Source organism: Podarcis raffonei, chromosome 1 (genome assembly GCF_027172205.1).
Source record: "Podarcis raffonei isolate rPodRaf1 chromosome 1, rPodRaf1.pri, whole genome shotgun sequence".
Classification (NCBI taxonomy): Eukaryota; Metazoa; Chordata; class Lepidosauria; order Squamata; family Lacertidae; genus Podarcis; species Podarcis raffonei.
The window spans coordinates 64289646-64312268 of record NC_070602.1 but is presented as its reverse complement, the minus strand read 5'-3'; the positions used below and the strand labels follow the sequence as shown (position 1 = coordinate 64312268).

Sequence of the window (22623 nt, the reverse complement as noted above, 5' to 3'; positions counted from 1 at the left end):
CTTTCAGTGAGAGTAAACAGTGAGCAACCTAAATACAGAACACCTCACTGTCTGCTACAGTGCTCAAAGGATTTAATGTGTTTCAGAAAACCTTCACAAACAATGTATCTTGGATGGTTAGAGTCAATGCTTCTCTAAGAATCCTTCAGTTATTCAATTTGTCACATAGAGAATAGCTTTTTTTATTGATTCATTTCTAGGTCACTAAACTTTTGTTTATTCAAAAGATCTAAAGTGCACTCATATGGGGCTATTCTGATAGCAGCCATTGTTCCCAGCTTCAGTACTTATGTTGCTATTCAAAGCCTACACAGCCTGGACCATTCTCCCCCCACCCCCACTCTGAATCCCATTGTTTGCTACAGGTATTTTGACACCACAGAAATTAGCTCCTGCATTTCCCTACCATACAATATAAGTAACAATCAGAAAGTGAAGCATGTTCTTATTTATACAATATATCCTTGTGAAAAAGCAAGCCGCATGGGAACACAAACTCAGAAAGCTGATACATTTTTTGAGCAAAAAGCTCTAGATCCACAAATCCGTTAAGGCTGGTGTAGGCAATGTGGCATCCTCCAGATGTTGTTAGACTCCAACTCCCATCAACCCCAGGAAGCAGGACCATGGTCAAATATGACGGCAACTGAAGCCCTACAACATGGGCACCATGTCAGTTACTCCTGCAACCCATGATACTTGCCATATAGCTCCACCTTCTTGTGGTTTTGATTAGGACTTAATACCCAGCACATGTACACCCAGTGGCAACTTCTCATTAAGAGGGTAAAGGAAGCAGTCCCCCAAAGTCAATGCTCATGTTCTGGCTGCACGTTAGCACTTCTCTAATACTTGCCATAGATCTGACTGGCTGGGAAGAAACTTCCATGCTACAGTTTTGTCCCTTAATGTTTTTAAAAACTGGTTTTCATGTGAATTGTCCCTCTAACACATAATAAGAAGCTCCAAGGGCATGGGACATTTTAAAACAGAACCAACAGAACTGATTTTAAGTCTCTTTTTAGGCAAATACACATTCCTTTCTATTTCAGCTATTTATACACCGCTTAAGCATGGTACCTAGAAATTATAAAACTTCTATAGTAGATAAATTCAGTTAACATTACTCATAAAAACAGGAAGCTTTCTTAAAATGACAACTGAAATAGAAAGAGCCTCATCAAGCACCTGAAGTTCCACAGAATTAGGCCCATAACACTGAATGCACAGCCCACAGCCATGTAGCTAAGTCACAGGGAACCAATAACAGAGGATTTCAGTGGTTGGGCAGGGTTACAAGGAATCAGGCAGTCCGAAGGGTATCCTGGACCCAAGTTGTTAATGGCATTGTAAAAGAATACAAGAACCCAGAACTTGACCTGGTAACATGGACAGCCAGTGCAAGCTTTTAAGCCTATCCCCACCAACAGTCTAACCATAGCCTTTCACAGCAGCTGGAGCTTTTGGACCAGGCCCAAGGGTAGTCCCACATTGCAAAAACCAAGAGCAGGTTTCAATAACCAAGTTTTGAGGTTACCAGTACATTAATCAAGAATGGCCATTGTTGGCCTACCAACTAGTAAAAGGCAGGCCTGGCCACTGAGGCTACCAGAGACTTGAGTAACATCCAGGATCACCCCACAAACTACAAACCTGTTATTTCAGAAGGGGTGCAATCCAGTTCTGAATATGCAACTGGCTCAGTTTATTATTATTATGGAGGTTCTTAATCTATTTAGAAGCTATATTAGAAGCTGAAAAAAATAAGGAGACTAAACGCTATAATTGGTGCAGGAGCAGGAAAAACAAGTCACTGTTAGTCTGCTGTATCTACTCACAGTTTAAGTACGTAAATTATGTGAGAATTTAGTACAGGATCTCCAATAAATCTATTTTAATTTATATGCCTCTTTTCAGAGCATGATATTATAAACAGATAATACTGAATTACACACAATACAGAACAACAAATGTGACTACTTAAACGTTTTAAAATTATCAGTACTATCATTAGAAGCCCCTAAACATAACAAGCTTTGAAAGCTATGGTTGAGAATTGAATGCAGTATATCTGCAAATATGACAGTCTGTAGTGCAGATAGTCTAGACAGGTTGCCCTAGAGCTGCTGAGAATCTGTCACAACCCATCATTATTAATTTATTAAATCATCAGCATTCACATAGTCTAATAGTATGACCTAAGGTGAGCATTTCCTAAGTTATAGAACATCTTACCTAAAGTGCTGTAGGTAACATGATAAGACTATTTTAATCATTCCCACCATCTAAAATTCCATCTAAAATATTTTGCTAATGTCCATAGTAGTTATTAAGCTCAGGGGAGGTTAGTCTGTGTCACTTGTTTTTAATTAGCACATGCCAAAACAAAGTTAGCAAACATATATGTTACAATACTTGGCACACTGCCATTCAGCAGGAAGGTAAATTTTGACAAGTTATATTTTGTATAATTATATTTAGCAAATCACTGTTTTGTACTTTTCTAGAGATTACCTTTTTCAACTTTCAAAAAGGTGATAAAGTCAATTATGTTGACAAGTGATGAGTACCCTTAATAGGCAGGTTAGATTGCATACCTAAAACAAAAAAATGGTAGCTAATTAAAATAGCTGAAATTGCTCCAAGGCTTAGACTGAACAAGAATGGTCCTGCCTTTACTCATGTTAAAGTTTTAGCTTTATAAAAACTTGACCTCAGCTACTAAACAAAACCCTTTTGTAACCTAACTTTTTAAAATTTTAACCTCCCAATTAAAAGACACACAAAAAATCACTTAAATTTTTATGCAAGGTTTTCCTACTGGAATGCAGTTTCAATTTAGGAAATTTGCATATTCAATAAAATACATAATATTTTTGAAATAAAATATAAAACTATATGGTTATTTAGACTGCCAAAGTATCTGTAGGTAAAACTTGATAAAAACAAACACTGGCAGCTGTGTATTAATACAGTAAAAATGAAGCTTTACTTTCAGCTCTGTGATAACGCTGTCACAGAGTCTGGAAAAAGTGAAACTCGAGTAACAATTTAAAATCAAAGAATCTTTGTTTTATCAAAAAACAAAGGCAGAAGAAAAAAAGTACACAATTTTCCTATTTTTTGTAATCTGTGGCCTAGCAAGGATGGCCTCCTGAACATGCCCTTCTTTTATCAAATACTAGTATGGTGGGGAAAACATACGAAGAGATTCTAGGCAATTATTTTTCAACTCTGAAATGGTCACAGTCCAAAAGTTTCTGAAGCAACACTGTAGGCCTTTTAATATAATTAAGCATGGGTTATTTCAATTATATGTTTGATATCATACTTAAGAAGTTATATACATTTTAGCATATTTTTTTCTAGTTGCTGCCGTATCAACCTACTGGTATGAAATTGATTAAAAGACAATTTCTCTTCTAGAAACTAGTAGAATGCTCTTTCAGATCTGGAACTTGGCTTCAATCTTCACCTACAACATAGGACTCACTTATGTAGCACAATCCCCCAGAGGTTCACTCAACATAAATCTCACTGTATCCAGCGGGGACCATTTCAAGGTAAGCGTGCCAAGTATTGCAGCCTTATTTTTCTACCATGTTTAACAAGTGTGTGTATTTCCTAACTCTTCTCTCCTTCTCTTTCTGGCTTAATTCCAATGTCCCATTTCCAATCAACTCTCCACCTCACATTCTCTTACATGCCCAGTTTAATACAAGATTTCCTGGTTTGTTTAATTACCGTAATTTGCTGTGACATCCTAACCAGGAAACTGTGGTCTGAGTGCTCCATGCAAAACAGGGTTTCACATTCCCAACATAACAAATCATTGCTTGTTGGACCCAGGATATATGGGTCCAACAAGCAATGGTTTGTTACATATGAGCTAGATTTCTGGGTTTTTCTCCTTTAGAAAAAAAAAATCCCTAGACGGGAGGGAGGGGGGAAGGGCTGACAACAATGCTGTGAGCCACCTTAGGCCAGAACCCAGTTATCAAGCTAAATACAAATGGCATTCAGGTAGTATTTCAAATAGTATTTAACAGGATTTGAAGCCATTCTGTTATGCAATCTTCAGAAAACCTTAACAATAGAAACAGACATTTAATAATCTTGAGTTTACTATTAGTTTCCTAAACTAGGCAGGATAATATACATCAAATAATGAAGATGAGCATTTGATTTGATAAGGAATTTAATACTGAAGTGATGCAATCTATTCTTGAGACTGTTAAAAAAGAACCTAACCTTTTAACAACACAGAGTATAATACTGAAATATCCTCCTTGGAGGCTTAACTCCGACAGCTTCAATCTCATGATACAGAAAGCTTGTCTAGACTGATCTCATAACAATATGTTACTGTTGTCTGTATAATGACAGGCCATTCAACTAGAATACCAACTATACTTGTTTTAAAACCAACATCCAAGATACAGATTCTACACATAATAAGTATGAAAAATAGTCCATATAATTCAAAAATTAAAGTCTTAGGAACTGAAGTACCACCACTTCCATGTTTTCAATTACTATCCCCACACAAGCTTAAATGATCCAAGTTGATTAGCAATTTCAGTGAAGAATTCTGGTTATCTACGAACACATATGCACTTTTTCATGATCCAATCACTATACAGTAACCATCTCCTGCATTAAGACTAACACGGCCACAACTGTACATCTCACAATTTTATCTAATCCCTACATTGACCAGTATTTATTCTTAGAGATGACCTACTGAAATCAAAGACTGAAATTGCTGAAGCAATTATTTAAAACTGTTCTGAGTAGTGCTTTTTTCGGGGGGGTGCAGGGGAACACCCCCCTAAACATTTTGCGAATCTTTGTACTTTTGTCCGTTTACTGTATTTATTTTTCCCAATTTGAACTATAAAAAGGTGATTTTCATGAGTAAAAATGAGAGCACTTCTAAACATTTTTTAAGAAAAAAGCACTGGTTCTGAATATTGCCCCTTGTTTTTATTATCATATTAGAGATATTAAAGTAACTTTTGAGAAGCTTTATTGTTTTTACCTTACCTGCATTTTTTCAGCTTTCCTTTCTGATCATATAGGATTAGTTGATCAATATAAGAACACTATGTGAACAACTGCTTAACACAGTGGTTGCCAACCTACTTATGCCCATAGGCATGTTTGGATTTTTGCATGAGTGCCATGGTCATCACCCCTCTGGTCATCCCTCTCCCCCCCTGCACCAGATTCAATCTGGTGCAATCTGGGTAAAAATCAGATCCAGTACAATTAATCTGAAAGGAAAGGGTCATTCCTTGAACTTCCTCCTTCAGCTCTCAAGAGAGAAGACGTCAACCATCCTCACCATTCCATGATCAAGGGGGCTGGAGCAGGCGCATAGAGTCCACAGGCCCTAGGGGAAGACATTGGGGTGCCACTGTGCTCACAGGTGCCATGTTGGTAACCCCTGCTTTAACACAATCCTGTGATAGCCATGGTTTATGTGGAAAATGGTTACTTTTATTTTAATAGGAAGTGTGTGCTCATCCTTACTTGGAAGATCATTTATTCCTTCCAATGAGCTCTCTCTATCTTTCTCTCTGTTTGTTTGTCCTTTTCTCCCCGAATTCTATATTTTTAAGGGTTTAAAATCTACCATCAGTTCTTTACATGAAAAAACCTATGATGGGAGACACTTGGCATCATTGTGCTGGAAACAGGAACTGTGCTTCACAATAACTATGGGTTGTATTCAATGTAGCTCTATTACTACAAGAATTTTCTTTGCATGGTGGAACCTTCCCTCCCTCTTCCACTGCACTAGCATGTATCCTTACCATGGCTTCTGCTAGCACAACTATTTAGTTGACTATGACCCTATGATTAGTTTAAACCTGCCAGCTCCAGAAACCGTGTTTTGAAACTGTTTCATTTTGAAATTAACTGACCATAATTAATTATTCTCAGTTCAGGCACAATGACAAATCATGTTTAAGGGGGAATGACAGAAAAACCTTCTGAAGTATTCTTCTGGCCATGTGGGAAGAGGGAAGTATGAGGGTTCCAGCTTGCGCACAATGTAGTAAATCAATGTTTAACATGACATGAGAACACGGCCACGGTGAAATAAATTAATGTTTTCTTTACAACAAGTCCGGCATTATCTTTTAGAAGGAACTCCTTAGAAAAACCATTCTTACATTTTCCCTAAAACACTTGAAAAAATAAAAAGATAATGCCATGACCATATAATTGCTAGTAAGTAAAATGTATTAGAAATTTTCATACTAACCAATAAGGAGAAGGGTTCCAACTGCCAAACCTCCACCTAGGAACAAATTAATTTAAGAAATTAGAATGCATAATAATGTTTCCAACAATTAGTAGTATCAAGGAAAGGTGATACAGGAAGTTAAAAATGTAACATGAAAAACATTTTAATTACCTTTATAATACTTCTTACAATTCACTATTAAATAATTATATATTGCATATAATTATATATCACACACTACAATTACTTTCACAATATGGTGAAAAGATCCTGCATAGCTCTACATAACTAAACGCAAGTACTTTAATAGTGTTGTCACAAGCCAACATTCCTTTGTTTTATTAAGACTATTCTACACACATAAAGTAATCCTTCCTCATTAGAGCAAGTGTTTGAAGAACCTGGTACAGTTAATTCAGTAAGTTGCATTTATCATGAGTCAAAACTATCTACCAGTAGTTGCAGGAATGGACTCAGCTGTGTATAGGATACTGATTAAGGCTACCGTCCTCTACACATTTATCTGGAATCATTCCAACTGAATACATTAGAATTTATTTTTGTTTAGTTATCTTACACTAGTGCAAGGGTGATAGCCTCCACCTTGCAACCCACATCCCACCTGCACCAGTGCAGAGAACAGCAAAGCAAAGCTAAACCCATACATCAATGCAGCATATCTGCACAAAGAGCTCAGATAGAGCCTAAATGAACATATAATGAGTTTACAGCATTGCACAGTGGTACCCATCTCATAAGAGCATAGGATCAGCTGAATCAACCCCTTTGATGAGTGGGCATCTTTATCATCTTCAGCCAGCTCCTAAATCTTTCTTCTTTCCCTCCATCAGAAGAAAAGAGCCTGGGACCTGGACTATAACATGAGGAGCTGGATACCAGAAGACACCTGTCTATATTATGCCTTTTTCTGGATTTTTGGTAAACTGAAATCTTGACTAAAAGACTGATAAGTAATATTTTTGTACTTCAGTGGTTTAGCTGCATGTACCTTTTGTTTATAGTTATTGTACTTTCTCTTATTATCATGTTTGGATAAGAAGGGTGGGTATGGTATTTTACTCTTTCAAGTATGCTATTTCATGTTTTACTTCCCGAGTTGTAAATCTTTTAATCTTAAAAATAGTTGCAGAGCTTTCTATAGAACTAAGACTGCTCTAGACTGAATGGTTATGGATTCCAAATAAATGCTATGTTGCTGAAAGTAAACAGAGCTGTTTTCAGTCACCAGCAACAGAGGTCTGCTTAAGGTGCTAAAAACCCAACAGAACCCAACCAACAATATCTCCAGAGTACGTAAAGCCAACATACCGAAATAATGAAATACAAAAGAAACATTCTCTGGGTACATCTAGCTGAGGTATTCTGATGGCAGTGGTTGTCATCTTAGTATCAAAAAACAAAACACACAAAGTACGTAAAATATCTTTAATTAGAAGACCTAAGTTGGTGTAGAAATAGGTAAACTTTCAACCAGAGGCAAAAACAAAACTATGAAGAATTAGGACAGAGAAAAGAAAGTAAAAATACGGAAATATTAGGAGCCCAACATCACAGAAAGGCCTATTTGTTCATTATACGATGATGGCAGATGCATTCCTTTACGTCATTTCCCACCCCAAGTTATTCAGTTATGTCAGTGATAAGGGGCCCCTGGTGCTCTAAAAGTTGCAGGACATCAACTCCCATCAGCCAGCATGGCCAACAGTCCAGAACAATGGAAGTTGTAGTCATTCAACATCTGAGAGTCATAGGTTCCCCATCTGTTTATATATACTGTTTGTAAAGTAAGGAAACACTGACATCATTAGATGAAATAATGTAAATTATTATTATTATTTATTGAATTTATATACCACCCTAAAGCCAGAGGTCTCAGGACAGTTCACAGAAAAGATCAACATAAAAGCTATAATATATATAATAATAATACCCCCCCACAAAGAGCCACATTTTAAAAGGGCATAGGATGTCAATCAGATCAACCAAAGACCTGGTTAAAAAGGAACATTTTTGCCGGGCGCCTGAAGGTGTATAATGAAGGCGCCAGGCGAATTTCCATGGGGAAAGCATTCCACAAATACATTGTGAATATATATATCATGCTACATTTTTTCTAAGCTATTTAGAACTCTTAGTCTAATAACAGAAATGGGCATCCATAAGTAGTAAGTGGATGAAAGAACTGTATAGGAATGAACACACTGAGGAGTGAGACAAAATACTCTATCTGAAACAGACTAGTTAATGATGATGATGATGATAACATCTGGGATCGCCAAACAGGAACAGGATCATTGATGGCAAAGGACACCGTCTACTTGGTAGATGTCAGATTAGGGAGATCCAAGTTTAAATCTTTACACAACAGTGAAACTCACTTGGTAACATTGTGCCAGTCGCACATACCTCTGGTTGCAAACGGGATCCGTTCCAGAGCCCCGTTTGCAACATGAGCAGAACGCAACCTGCGTCTGTGCGTGTTGCAATCCGCCGCTTCTGCACATGATGTCATTTTGAGCATCTGCGCATGTGTGAGTGGCAAAACCCGGAAGTACCCTTTCCCGTACTTCCGGGTCGCCGCGGGACACAACCTGAAAACACTCAACCTGAAGCAAACGCAACACGAGTTATGACTGTATTAACCTACCCCACCCCACAAGGTTGGAGACCTTTGTGGACACCCCTAAGCCCTTTGTGGTAAAGCATATAAAATGCAAAATAAATGTACATACATAATTTTTTTAAGCTAATGGCCCTAGCTTGGAACCAGACCAAGTTAGCTGAATTTCATTACTATTGAAATAAATGGGATTTGAGTTATGACTGAAATCACTTCTGAATGATGTGTTCATGGTCATGTGTGAAATTTAAATGGCCTCATAATGTGAAGAACTAGATCTTGTATTTTAGAATGGCAGCATCATTCAGGGTGGGGGATCCCAAAATGATCTCATCCCACCTAAAGATTATATATATATTGGAGAAGGCAAAATAACACAAAAAAATTAAGTAGAAGCAAGGATTATAATAATACAAAATTTGAGATGGGGTGCAGCCAATGGCATTTGTAAAAAATGTTCAGCTAACAGTTTTCCTATTGAGTAAGCATTAAAATGATCTACTAGCAACTGTTCCCTTCCTAATGATGATAAAATGAGATGGAATCAGTGATAATTTTTTATTTCCGTTCTTTTCTGTCTGAAGAGCATGTCTTATCTAATCTGGTACAATGGTTGTATCAAGCAGACCATCCAAGGCCTGATTAGTGCATTACACTTTTGAAGGTGTTTGTTGATGTGAGAATTGCAATCTATATACTCACAACAAACCTTACCAAACTCATGCCCAGCCAAGCTAATATATAACCAAATATGTGTACTCATGGGAATCTTAGAGTGAGAGTCATATATTGTTTTCCACATGACCCGTTCACACATCTGTTCTGTCAGAAATGGGAACACAGAACACAGAAAAACCACAAAACTGGAATAGTACCACTGCCAAGCAGAAAAAAGGAGGGGTAGAATTCTAGCTGCTCAAATTGTTGTTTATTATAAGTGAATTGCATTTGGGAAATTCCTCCTTCGGGGCACATTTTTAACAACAATTCTCGCATCTAATGTATATTGCAGCAACTCCTGCTCCTACTAAATTATCACTCACTTCCTCATAGGCCTTTTCCCTTAAAAGGATGGCAGGGAATTCCCTATGGTAGTGACATCCCACCAAACCACTACATTCCCAAATCTGTGAGCCCATGAAATGACCACCTTTAGATAAAAGACCTGATGCATGATGCAACTCATATCTGAACATAAAGAGATACATGAAGTTCTAGCTAGATTCAAAATGAAAGCCCTAAGTGTCAGGAAAAAGAAATTAATTGTAAACCAAGGTATTGACCACAATGCGCATGTCCCACTGGCTTCAAGTATGATTATTGAAAAGTGAGGACTAAATTTATAGGATTCAAATGGTGTCCTGCACATATAAACCAAGTGGCCTTAAGCATCATTTTACACCTGAACCATTGTGTTTTATTTATAACTTGCACACACAGTGCACAACTCCTTTAGAAGTTTCAACGTGACTACCATGAGGTGTCAGAAGTTTCCCAAGCAGACACATCAGGTCCACACCAACTTTATAGTAGCTTTAAAACAACTCCATTATGTTTATTTTGCAGAAACTACCCACTTGGGCACTTTGGGTATGAAGCAGGATGCACAAGTTTAAAAACGAATGAATAAAAGAACTAATTGCTCCCACACAGTTTTTTAAACATACATGCCCAGTCTCTAACACAACGCACATTTAACTCAGTATTCAAGAAGTTTTACAGCAAGTCAAATGGGCTGAGGGTGGTCTGCAGGGTGAAACTGGTGCACGCTGCAGCTATTACATGGATATGTTGAATACTGCTGGGTTCCACTCAATCCATTCGTATCTTGCTACTATGTGCCCTGGAGCGTTAGATTTTCGAGTTTCTTTTAAATTCGATATTGAGCAGACCTACACAGAGCCTCTACACAGAAACTGCTGCGTGAGGCTGCTTTGTATTCATGGACGCTTTGATGCGAGAAGGCATTCGTAGGCAACGCCATCCTGACGGCATGGCATCAGCAAGCGAGCAAGGGGAAACACGCGAAAGGAGGACAGCCAGCCAGTGGCTATGTAGATGACGGCACGTCTCTTTAAAAAAAGCCATGCCTGCTCTGCCGGGACTGACTCCACTTCCCATCCTCAAGGCTCCGCGCGCATTTCAAGAATCCATGCTCTCCTCGAGCATCCTCAAGTTTCCTTGGGCGGAATACCAGCCCCCTGGGACAGCGGAGAGTAAGTACCACGGGGCTCGGTGGGAACGCGGGGTCGAACCCACAGCCCTGTCCCAGCACGAGGCGGCCGGATCCGTCCCGCTCCCCGCCCTAGCTTCCCCTTCTCTCGCAGCCTCCCTGCTTTCCTCCGCGCACACTGAGCCCGACAGCGGTTCAGTCAGCAGGGAAGCAGCTCTGGGGCTCGGAGGGGCTGCTACTGAGGGGAGCCAGGCAGCCCCCCAGCGCCTCGCCTCGCCTGCCCTCCGAGGCCACCTCAGCCCGCTCGACTACCGCGAAACCCGCACGGCGAGGTGGCGGGACGTGTCAGGAGACTGCCGGCACCAACCTAGCACATAGTCCAGAGAGGGGACCCCGCTGGAAAGCAGCAGCTGCCCGTGCCGGACCGAGGGCCGGGTGCCCGGCAGAACGGCCAAGCGGCCGCCTCCTCCTCCTCCATCCGGCCCTTTCCTTTGGAAACTCGTCGTTGCCCTGGCACTCTGCTGCTGTTGGGCCGGCCCGCCGGTCGCCAAGGCCGCCATCTTAGCTTCTGCGCCGTTGACAGGGAAGAGGCGACCGGCGCGGAGGAGGAGCGGCGGGGCGGGTGGAGGGGGGGACGGACGCGCGACGAGCCAATGGGGAGGCCGGTTGTTGGCAGGCGCAGTGGCGTCGGCTGGGGGTAGGCGAAGAGGGCTCTCGGTCCCCGCGGCTTCTGGCCCAGGCAGGTGAGTCAAGGGCAGGAAGAGGCAGCTCGCGAGCCTGTCCGCAAGAGGTGTCGTTCGTAGCGCTCCGTGAAGGAGGGGAGTGCCAGTCGGGCCTTTCTAGGCAACGGGACGCTTCTGAGGAAGCTATTTTTAAAAAAATAAATAAATAAATTTGGAAACGAGATACAGTATACTGTACGTCCCTCTTCCTGTTTAGGTGCAGGAAGTGGTGTGACCCTGGGGGAGTGGGGAAAAATAATTGCTACTACCTGTGACGAGCGGGCCGGAGCCCCCTCACCTCGTTCCACCCACCTGGCTCGTTATGAGAACTTAACTTTCTAAAGTGTTGGTGTTCTGTGCATACTTACACGAAAGTAACGCCCTCCCCTCCTCCAAGGCACCTTGGGGTTGACTGGAGAGTAAGCATGCATTGGATCGTGCCGCAGTGAAGTCGTTTATTCGAATTGTTTTCCGTGTGTGTTAGCTTACCAGCTAATGCTGGTGAGGCCAATTGGGAAGGTGGGTGGTTGGTGCCTGGCACAGTTAAGACTGTAATTCGGTGCAAGAGGTTTCTGAGGATTTCATTGTACATGACTCAGAAGGTTCTGGCTACACGGCGGAAAAGCCACGTTAGCTCTCCAGGATTAATGCAGAGTAGCACTCTTAATCACTTGCTTGACCTTGGCTGTGGAAACCCATTGGAACTTGTACATGGATACCAATTTAAATTGCCTTATATGGCAGTGAAATCTTGTGTATACCTTTCTGTTGTGCATATTGGGTTCCCACTTCATATTTACCCCGCTGCAGGCCATGGAGAGGGAAGGGTGGCAAAGGGTGGGATCCTGGTCCACGGGGTGGGTCAATAGGCCATTACAACTTGCCTTGTAGAGCAATTTGAAGCATCCTCCATTTGCATTTTAACGAATGCATTGGCTCTGAACTCTTGAACCTGGACTTGCCTTCAGCTATATAAAGTATATCTTCTGTTGAGATCAGTGCACTAGTGAAAGTGCACAGGGACGGACAAGTATAGAGTGCTGGCAAAATGTTGAAAAATGTTTCATCGACAGATGTGACTGCTTCAGAAGATTATTGGGTCTTCTCTCCCATCACCAGATTCTTTAAGAATACTTGTGTTAATGTCATCTGGACCCAAAGATTGGGTTTTTTAAATTTTTATTCTATCTAGGCCAATAAGAACTTTGTCTCTTGCCATCACTATTTGCCTCAGTTTCCCTTCCTGAGAACATTACTTCAGGCACAGGGGTCTGTCCAACATCTTCCACACCGAAGTCAGTGCAAAGAATCCCTCAGCTTCAGTCTCCTTTTTCTCTTTTAGAATACCCTAAATGTATTAAATGTATTTAAATATTTTGTTGTTGTTGGCCTTAATGTTTCAATAACACACTGTGCAAATTTTTGCATCCTTTAGTATCTGCTTCCATTTCTTTTGCCATAGTTCACATTCCTTTTTATTCTCATTTGGAAAAATACTTCCGTTTCCTGACATAAGCCTTATTGCCTCTAATATTTCCCGTGACTCTGCTCATTAACCATGCTGGCCTCCTCTTGGCTTTGGTGAGACCTTTCCTGATCTGTGGTGTACATTCTGAGTTATAAATAATTTAAAAAAAAACCATAAGCACCTATCTGCTAATGGGTATGGGCCAATACATTCCAAATTCAGGTTGCAACTAGATGCAAGGTCAGTTTAGGGGGTGAAACTTATTTTTTTGCAAATTTCTTTAGTTTTACAAAATATGTTATTGGGTGTGAGGAATTAAAATCCGCTATTATTTTTTGATTGGACAAGATTTAGCTTGGTAAGTCTGCATGAAGAAGAAGCACATAAACTTCTTTTGGAATTTTAGTTTTACCTTCTGAAAATGTCAGGTAATGCTAAATGATAATGATAATAATATTAATATTAAATATAACTGCAAGTACTTGGTAACCATTTTTTAACAATTTCTATGCAATTTTACACACATTTTACTTACCAAGCAAAGTGAAATTATATTAATTTAACCAAAATATCTTTTGAACTCCCAAGTCATGTTACAACTTTTTAGCACCCCTAATTTTTGAAATTTGAAAGTTACAAAATTTAACATACCCTAATGCTATAAGGTACTTTTTAGCACGATGAGACATTTTGTTTCTTTTTTCATATGGTGTAAATATTAAAATCTGTATTTGAATTTATACAATTCTATAATTCTTATTTTCACAAAGCTATGCTAATTTGAATACTTTCATCATTGTTTCCCATACTGAAGGAGAGAAGCAGATGATTTAGTGGAGGGGGTAACACCTGCACTGTCATCAGTTACATTGCTATTTTAAATAATCTTCTTAGCGGCACCTGTCCTTTATACACAAAACCCTCTTTTCTCATCAGTTCTGGAATGTAATAGTATTGGATTTTGTTGATTAAAGTTTTATAGTCACCAAATCAGATTAACTGTTGAGTCATCTGACAAGGAATGCTACCAGCCATGCAGTACAGCTCCCTGAAGTGTCTGTGCTGTGAGCTCAAGCTTCTTGAGATGTTCTTAGGTACTTCAATAGAATGGGTCAGAGACTACAGGTACAAAGATGATGGCTTCATTTTCCTAATCCTTTTACAAACAAAGAGGGGATAAGCTTGAGAAATCTTGTACCTTCAGTCCAGAAGCCAACATTTTGAAAACACATTGCACCCAGCAAGTTCCATAACATGCCACCCAATCATAGGCATTTTGGAATTTCTTCCCCGAATGCCTGTGTGATGCCACTTCTCTTCAAGCGTCTCTACAAAATCCACCTTTTCTGTTAAGCCTTTGATGTAACCACTACTTCTCATGCCTTACTGCAACTGGGCCTGTAACTCTAAGCACCTTTAATGGAAACAACTGCCTGTTGCCTTCCCTTCTTGTGTTGTTTCTTGTGTGCAAGCTTCTTGGGGCAGGAACCTGTCCTCTAAAGTGCCATACAGACAGCTGCTGCTAAAAAAATAAAAAACCCACCATGTTCAGTGGAGCTTACTCCCAAGTCATTGTGCATATTATTAGAGGCTGAAAAGTTGTTTCTTAGCTCTTGGATCCTGACCATGGTGGTATTCTGTGGTGCTTCAAACCTGTTGTATTGTTTTCTTTGTTGCACGGATATAACCCATCCAAATTGCAAGCTTGCTCGTGTAGTGAAGTGTTAAGGCTGAAGTTTTGTTTTTTTAAGTCATATAATTTCATGAAAAATACATGGATTTATATATATATTATAAGTGCCAACTTAATTATAGTGGCTGCATTCCAGAAAGACAGACTGGCGTGTACAAGTAGTGCTAGTCCACTATTTGCTATGGAAAATCAAAGTTCCCTGGGCAAACTTGATGTCTTCCATCTCATTGCTGGGTCTATGGATTGCGGCCATATTGTACAAACAATAGATGGTATTGTGGAGATGGGTCTTTCTGGGAACCATCCCAAGGAAAAACAGAGAGCATAGATTAAAATAATTATTGCTGACTTTTAAAAGCTTCCTGAATATTAAAAAGGAACACAAAAAAGAAATGCATACTATTATTTCCAAGGTTTCAATAATATAATATAAATGGTGTAATCCTAGCTTGGTGCAAATTAGCTGAATATCTAACATGAGGAGAAAATTAGGAATTTTGGTGCTGGAAAATTATTTTCTCATAATGAACTATATCTTTGTAAGCTATAGAATAGATTGGATCAATTCTCGCCTAAGAAAACTTACTTTCTGATAAACTGCAGATAATCTAGTAGCATCTCAATGTCTTAACAATTTAGGCTGCAGTCATATATAGTATAAGTAAGTAAGTCCCCATGAATTCAGTAGGGCTTACTTCTGCGTAGATGTGTACAGAATTGCACTGTTAGTATAGCATGAGCTCTTGTGGGTTATATTAGATGCATACGATTTTCCCGTGTGTTGGGCTCTACCCTTTTTGATTCCCTCCCATATTTTTCAGTTTTTCTCCAGGCTGAAATGAGCACAGAAAGTGGGCATTATAATTGTTTTACATTTTTATGACTTCCAAGAATCAAACAAAGACATGTCTCAAGTTGCCAGGTTGTGAAACAGCATGTACTACTACCAGTACTACTGTTACTATTACTATTACTGCAAGTGCTTTAGAAGCTTATTATCAAGCCTTTTATTTTAACATCAGTTGTTACCATGAACACATGCAAGATGCAGGTTCATATGCATGTGTGTACGGGCACACAAGGAAATCAGGTGACACTGTGAAGCAGATCACTATGAGATACCATTCATGCTTCATATTTTCCCCCTCCTTTGGATGTCTGAACTGACTTTCACTCCCATATTAGTGATAGATAATTAAGAGTTGGAGAGCATGAATTGCCTGGGGCCACACCAAGAGTCCATGGCAAAGATGAGAGTCTCTGATCTGACATCAGGTCTCTAGAACTTTTCCCACTGATACACATAGTTTCTGTTTCTCTAGCATCAAAGGACTATTCATTATTGTAACTTCTCATGTGGTGGGGTATGTATGAGTCTCATAGGTAGCTTTCTGGTAAGAAGAGCTGTACTGAAAAAGCTATCCACAGAACTGACTTCCCTTTTTCTACATCAAGAAGTTGGTAGTACTTTAATGCTAGAAGGCTGACATATCCGCTTAGTGGTCTTATTTACAGTTAAATGGTATGAAATTTTAGTTAATGAATTAAATAAATAAATAAATAAATAGAAGAGATGGGAGGGAGAAAGACATCTAAGGGAGCAATTTCTTTTGCTCCAAGAAATTAAATTTGCTCCAAGAAATGGTACCATTTCTTTACCAAGAAATGGTAAAGTTTACAGCTTATGTCCTACTTTAAATTGGAATGATGTTCTGTGAGGAAGGAAAATGTCATTTGCAGAAGCTTTGGGTGGTGTTCAACTGTGTTTTACTCAGAGTAGACCCATTGAAAATTTTATGGATCTACTCTAAGTAAAACATGGTTGACTACCACCCATTGATTTTTACTGTTTAAGGAAATACTGTGAATGGAATCAATCTGTGTACCGGTTTCAGCAGTGACATGTTAAGGTAGTGCTATGAGTGCCCCAGGCTGCTATGCTCTTCCGCAGCAGATATTACGCATCGGGGACATAGTGAGAGTGTTGCTTCCCACACGTTTCTGGCTTCTGCTGGTTTGCTGACTTGGTCCACTCCTGAACAGGGATAGTCAGACGTCAGTTATTCATGCTCTAGCGACTACATGATTGGTCTACTGCAATGCACTCTGTGTAGAAATATCTGTGAAAATGATCCAGAAGCTGAAGCTGGAACAGAACACAGCTGCAATGTTATTAAGTGGGGCAGAAAAATGGGATTATATAGCTGCTCTGGTGACCTGTTAATCACCAGAACCAACTCATTGTGTTGACACTAGTATATAAAACCTTAAATGGCTTAGGACCCAAGGACTAAAAGGAACACCCCTCCCAATATCTGCCAACCTGAGCTGTGATTCTTCAGGGAAGTCCTTTCTTTGAGTCCCATCTATAGGCAATAGCATGTTGTACAGGAATATGGGTAAAAGCATTCTGTGTTGTGGTCTCCTGGCTGTGGTACTCTCTCCTGGGGGATGCGGTTGGCACCCTCATTAGCAGTCTTCTGATATCAACTGAAGACATAGACATACCTTTTGGTTGGACTGTTGAGAGTTAGTATCCCAATAGTTTGCTACTGTTTTGAACTGATTATGATTGTAATGTGTTTTTATGTGTGGTTTTTTTAAATCACATAATGTTTTATATTTTTATTTGACTGTTTCAACTCAGGGAGAAAAAATATTGCTGGTTACTCAGTAGCAACATCTTTTCAAATATGGGCAAGTCTTGTATAAGTTTTCCCCCCATGAGGAATTCTTTGCTTCTGACGAGCAATGCCAATTTCAGTTTGAATTCCAACAGAAATATCTCACAATAGTATTTACACTTTTTAAAAGTCTGTACCAGGAGTCTAAATTATAGCATGCTTTAATCATCTTCGATCTGAGAAGAAAAAAAGTGTTAAACAATGTTAGAAATATCTAAGCTGAAGGAAATTTGCTTTCTGTTAACACGTCAGTGAAAACCAAAAGACGTTTTCATTGTCTGATGATCACTCAGATGAATTTCGACCAAACAAATTATCTCTGAGAACAATCCCATAAACAGTCCTCTAAATAGTTATTTTTATGAATTACAACCAATACAGTGATAGTGTTTTCAAGACCTTGAAAAATTTAAGATCCCAGGATGTAAGGCATTTCTTCCACCGTGTTTGCTTTACTAATGCTTGAACTAGCAGCTGAATGTACTGTGTTATCTGCCATTATTCAGTAAGTTCAGTATCTTTGAAAAAACAGGCTATAAAATTTTACTGCAGGACAGCACAGGTCATTATGCATATGGGTTTTTCCAAGGTTTATAGAGTTCTTGCTCAGATAATATTTGTCATTGGTAGGCAGCACTTCTAATGTGTACTGTGCATATTCAAAACAGAAAAGGTGTACATATTTGAAACAGGAAAACATACACAGAGCAAATGGAAGAGATAATGCATGACTTGTACTAGTGCAAAGATTAAGGAAGCACATAAACTACATCAAGGGTGTAGTCCTAATGATACCTAACTTGGAAATAAATTCCATTAAAATGAGTAGTGTTTATTTATTTAGAAATACTTAATATCCTGGTGTGGGATTTGCCTAAGCAGCCCCATTAGTGGAAGCCCTTCACAAGGACTTCCACTTGCACAATGGAGTCCCCCCCCTTTTTTCTCCCACTGTGTGCCCCATGACCATCGCAATTGGCTGGGGGGAGGTGTCACAGCAACTCACCCCTTCTTATTCTGCAGTTATCCTGGGTGCCACATTCCATTCTAAAATTATGAGGGCTTTGTGGGGGTGGGTGGGAGGGAAGTAGGCTGTATGCGAAATCCTTCTAACCTCTGGATCCAGCAAGTGTTAAAATATAACCCAGGCTAGCTTCCTGTATTGAGGTCATAGCCTGTTTGATGGACAATTAAGGGAAACAAGGGAAAGGAGCTCTATGTGAGATAGCAAATGGGTGAGGCCCCTCCCTCAACTCATAGTTAGAAGGGCAAAACCTGAGTTTAGAGTGGAGTTGGAGTGATGTGACCTGGAAGTAAAGTTGTCAGCTGGAGAGAGAGTCAGAGCAATGTTTGAGAACTGTTTGAATCCAAGGCTGCAGCTATGGGAGAAGGAAGACCCTTTAATGCTGTGAACCCCTCCATTGTAGACTCTGGTTTTATATATGTGTAAATGAACCATGTATCATAAAGACAGCACAGTCTCCACTGCACCTCATTCCAAAGGAAACACAAACCCTGGGTAAGCACATGGAACCCATGAAAGATTAGGGCGGGGTGCCACACTATTTTAGAGGGATCTTCATCCCTAAATGTTCAGGGTGTATGCATGCCGAGGGCATAGCTGTCAACCTTCCCTTTTTTGGCGTGAAATTCCCTTATTCCAGTGCCATTTCCCGTTGCTTCCCACTGCTATCCCGGATTGTTAGATATCCCGTAGACTGTCCCCGGGACAGGTGAGGCTGCTGATCACTTATTTTCGAGGCTGCTAATGCCTTATTTTCAAATCTGAAAGTTGACAGCTATGGCCGAGGGTTACAGAGGAACAGGGGAGACAGGAAAGCCCTTTTCAATGAACTGAACTCAATTCCATGAGTTGAAAGTTTGTTAGGATCCAGTATGTTGAGGATGAGAAATTAGTGCTCAAAGTTAAGTATAAGGAAACGTTCCTTTGTTTCGGGTAGCTAATTGCATCTATTTGTTATAGGGAAAGGTACGAGGTGGCATGGTAAACAGGAGACGAATATTGCAGTTATACTGATTACATGTACCTTGGCATACTTAACAACAAGTTGCAAGGCTGGTCCTAAACATTTTGCTACCAATAAAAGGACAAGAGGGGACCTTCTTCCCCATTCTGTGTACAGAAGCCAATTGGACTGACAGTGGATTTTATTTAAGTATACCTGAAGGCAGCCAGCTATTTATGGGGGTGTTATGACTGAAGGGCACAGCCAGAAGGCTCAATGGAAAAACCTGGGGGGGCTGCCTTTACTGCCCCCCCTCCAGATTAGTTGCCTGAGGCACTTGCTTCACTCTGCCTAATGATAGGTCTGACCTTGGTTTCCTGGGACTTGGGTGTTGTTCCAAGGGCTTCCCAGAGACTTGAGTTTTGAAGAGGGATTTGTAGGAAGTAATTTACTATCACCTAGCAATGTTATTGTTCGAAACATAGTTCATATCTACTTTCATTTAACCAACGACACAAATTGCATTTGTGGGTCTTGTGTGCATCTGACTGAAAATAAGAAACATCTGTGAATCCTGTTTCACTTGCTCATTAACATTTTGGAAGCAATGGAAGAGGTCAGTAGTTCTTCAGAATGGCTTTTCCTTAAATATGACAACTGTTTTCTTTATGACCTCTTGATATGCCAGGTCTTAGTCTCAGAAACAAATATGGCAACAGTCAAACTCTATTCTGCTACATAACTCTGATTAGTTATTAGAAGGCTATCAGTACTTCTGTACCAGGAAACACAAATTATATGATATAAAGATAGTAAGTAGTCATATCAACAGGTACTGCTATAAACGAAATGGCAGAGACTCAAAACATTTTTTCCTTTTGTAAATTTTTAAATATGCATATATATATAAATGGTCATATATCTATATCTATATCTATATCTATATCTATATATACACACACACACACACACTTATATGACCATTCAAAGTTAAAGCTGTATTGTTGCTTTTAAGTTCAGGCGTTCAATTTTTTAACATGATACTGATGTAGAAAAAGTTGGCTGTACTTGGCTTGTGAAGGGCTTGATCCAAACCCCATTAAATACAATAGAAATAGGACCTCTGACATCACAAAGCGATGACTGAGGCTTGTTTGTCTTTGCTATGCCAGGTTTCCCCCTTCTCTTTTACTTAAAAACATCATATTTAATAATGTTTGGTGCTGCCTTTTATTTTATTTCATGCATTTAAAAAGTGGCCTAAAAGATAAAAGATTGTTTCCAAATACATTCAGTATATCATTGATGAGTAGAGCAACACATTAGCATTGAGTTCACAATAGATCATATCGCTTTTATGCCATCTTACAAGCTTAGTAGCACAAACAGAATAATCAACATATTATTTGGCTGTCATCTGCTGAACAGAAACCAGAGATCACAAGGTGGTTTTCCCTAGCTGCAGTGATGGCCTTTTTTGTTCCAGGCCCCCATCTGGGAGGGCCATGGTGTGTTATCATATGGAACGCGAGGTTTTCTGTAATCTGCTTAGCTGCACTGCAGTTTGAATCTTCATTCCATGTTTGAGTAATTTATAATTTTAATGAGACCATGGCTCTTGTGGGCTTTGAAATATATTAAAAGCTCTTTTGTGCATATGCTTTTGTTCTTGCTTAATAGGCTCAGTGTATTTAAACCTGATGATTTTTTATTCATGGATTTAGATGTCTGGGGATTAACTTAGACTGAATATCATTGCACTCATCTATTCATGTTTAGAAACTGTGTATTTGTATTGCTTATCCAAAAATAGAGGAAAATATAGCCATGTGATTAAATATTGATTTCTATTATTTGTCACATAAATGCAACAGCCTCAAATGAGTATTAATGGAGTGTTAATTATCTAATGTGATTCCATACACTATTACTCTGGTCATATGCATCCCAGTTTTTGTCTAAGTAGCTAGGTCCATAGAAAGCAATGGGGCTTTCATCCAAAAGTGTATACATAGACATGGGTGTTAGATATTTAAAGATGGTTGGAAAAATATGTGTTGAGAATTTATGTAGAAAAAGTATGTAGTGTCATAAAATGTATACAAAATATAATAGTTTGGGCAAATTCTCTGCCTATTATTTACAACTTTCAATAATTTCTACCCATCCTTCATACGGGCAGTACATATACCGTATTTTTTGCTCTATAAGACTCACTTTTTCCCTCCTAAAAAGTAAGGGGAAATGTGTGTGCATCTTATGGAGCAAATGAAGCTGCGCAGCTATCACAGAAGCCAGAACAGTAAGAGGGATCACTGCTTTTGTTGCACAGCGATCCCTCTTTTTGTTCTCGCTTCTGAGATTCAGAATTCCCCCCCCCCTTGTTTTCCTCCTCCAAAAACTAGGTGCATCTTATGGTCTGGTGCATCTTATAGAGCGAAAAATACGGTAATACCAGTTTCCTATTGACTTAAATGACAATAAACTCTACACATCTAACAAGCATACATGTGCAGAGAAGATCCTGACATTTAAGCCATTGGGGAAGCCCTCATCTTCATGCAGAAACTTTCTGTGTGAATTGGATCTCCTGGGCACAAAGCACACCCTGGAATGGGTTGGATATCCCCGATGGGTTCACTTTGCTTTTGAAGTTTTTTTTGAAAATCAGGGCTGGGGGAGGGGAGTGAGTTTTAGGCTAGGAGTGGATACTGGGTCCTAAAGTTGTGAAAAGACCTTTTCAGCAGAGATCTTTGTGGCAGCTGCCTACGAGCAGCCATTCTCCCTCCCTGCAGAATGTCCCAGAACAATGCTATGTCTTGATGCACTGTAATTCCAGTGGACATTGTGGAGGCAGTCCCTGATGGAAGTGGTTGTTCCCCTGCCATAACCCTTCTAATGAGGTTACATCATCATGTAGCTTCTTTCCACATTTGAAGGGTGGCAGATGGAAAGTGGCTGCCACAGTGAGCTTTTGCAGCAGTAAAAATGGGAGAGGAAAGGACTTATAAGAACTTAA

The 22623-nt window shown here is 39.7% G+C and overlaps 2 protein-coding genes across 4 annotated transcripts in view; one reads left to right on the top strand and one right to left on the bottom strand.

Moving 5' to 3' along the window:
* ELP4 (elongator acetyltransferase complex subunit 4) overlaps positions 1 to 11698 on the bottom strand; it is a 148081-nt gene extending 136383 nt beyond the window's left edge. The window contains exons 1-2 of one of the 2 annotated variants that reach the window (XM_053389901.1): positions 11438 to 11698; positions 6275 to 6310 (exon numbers count right to left, since the gene is read on the bottom strand). In XM_053389901.1, the coding sequence (XP_053245876.1) occupies positions 6275 to 6310; positions 11438 to 11630 (229 nt within the window). In that variant the 5' untranslated portion in view covers positions 11631 to 11698. The remainder of the gene's footprint in view (positions 1 to 6274; positions 6311 to 11437) is intronic. The other variant, XM_053389891.1, reaches the window with a different exon arrangement.
* Positions 11014 to 22623, top strand: part of IMMP1L (inner mitochondrial membrane peptidase subunit 1) — a 31194-nt gene continuing 19584 nt past the window's right edge. Inside the window, exon 1 of one of the 2 annotated variants that reach the window (XM_053389956.1) lies at positions 11014 to 11113. The gene's annotated coding sequence lies outside the window, so the exon portion shown is untranslated. Of the gene's footprint in view, positions 11114 to 11716; positions 11814 to 22623 lie in introns of those variants that run through there. The other variant, XM_053389923.1, reaches the window with a different exon arrangement.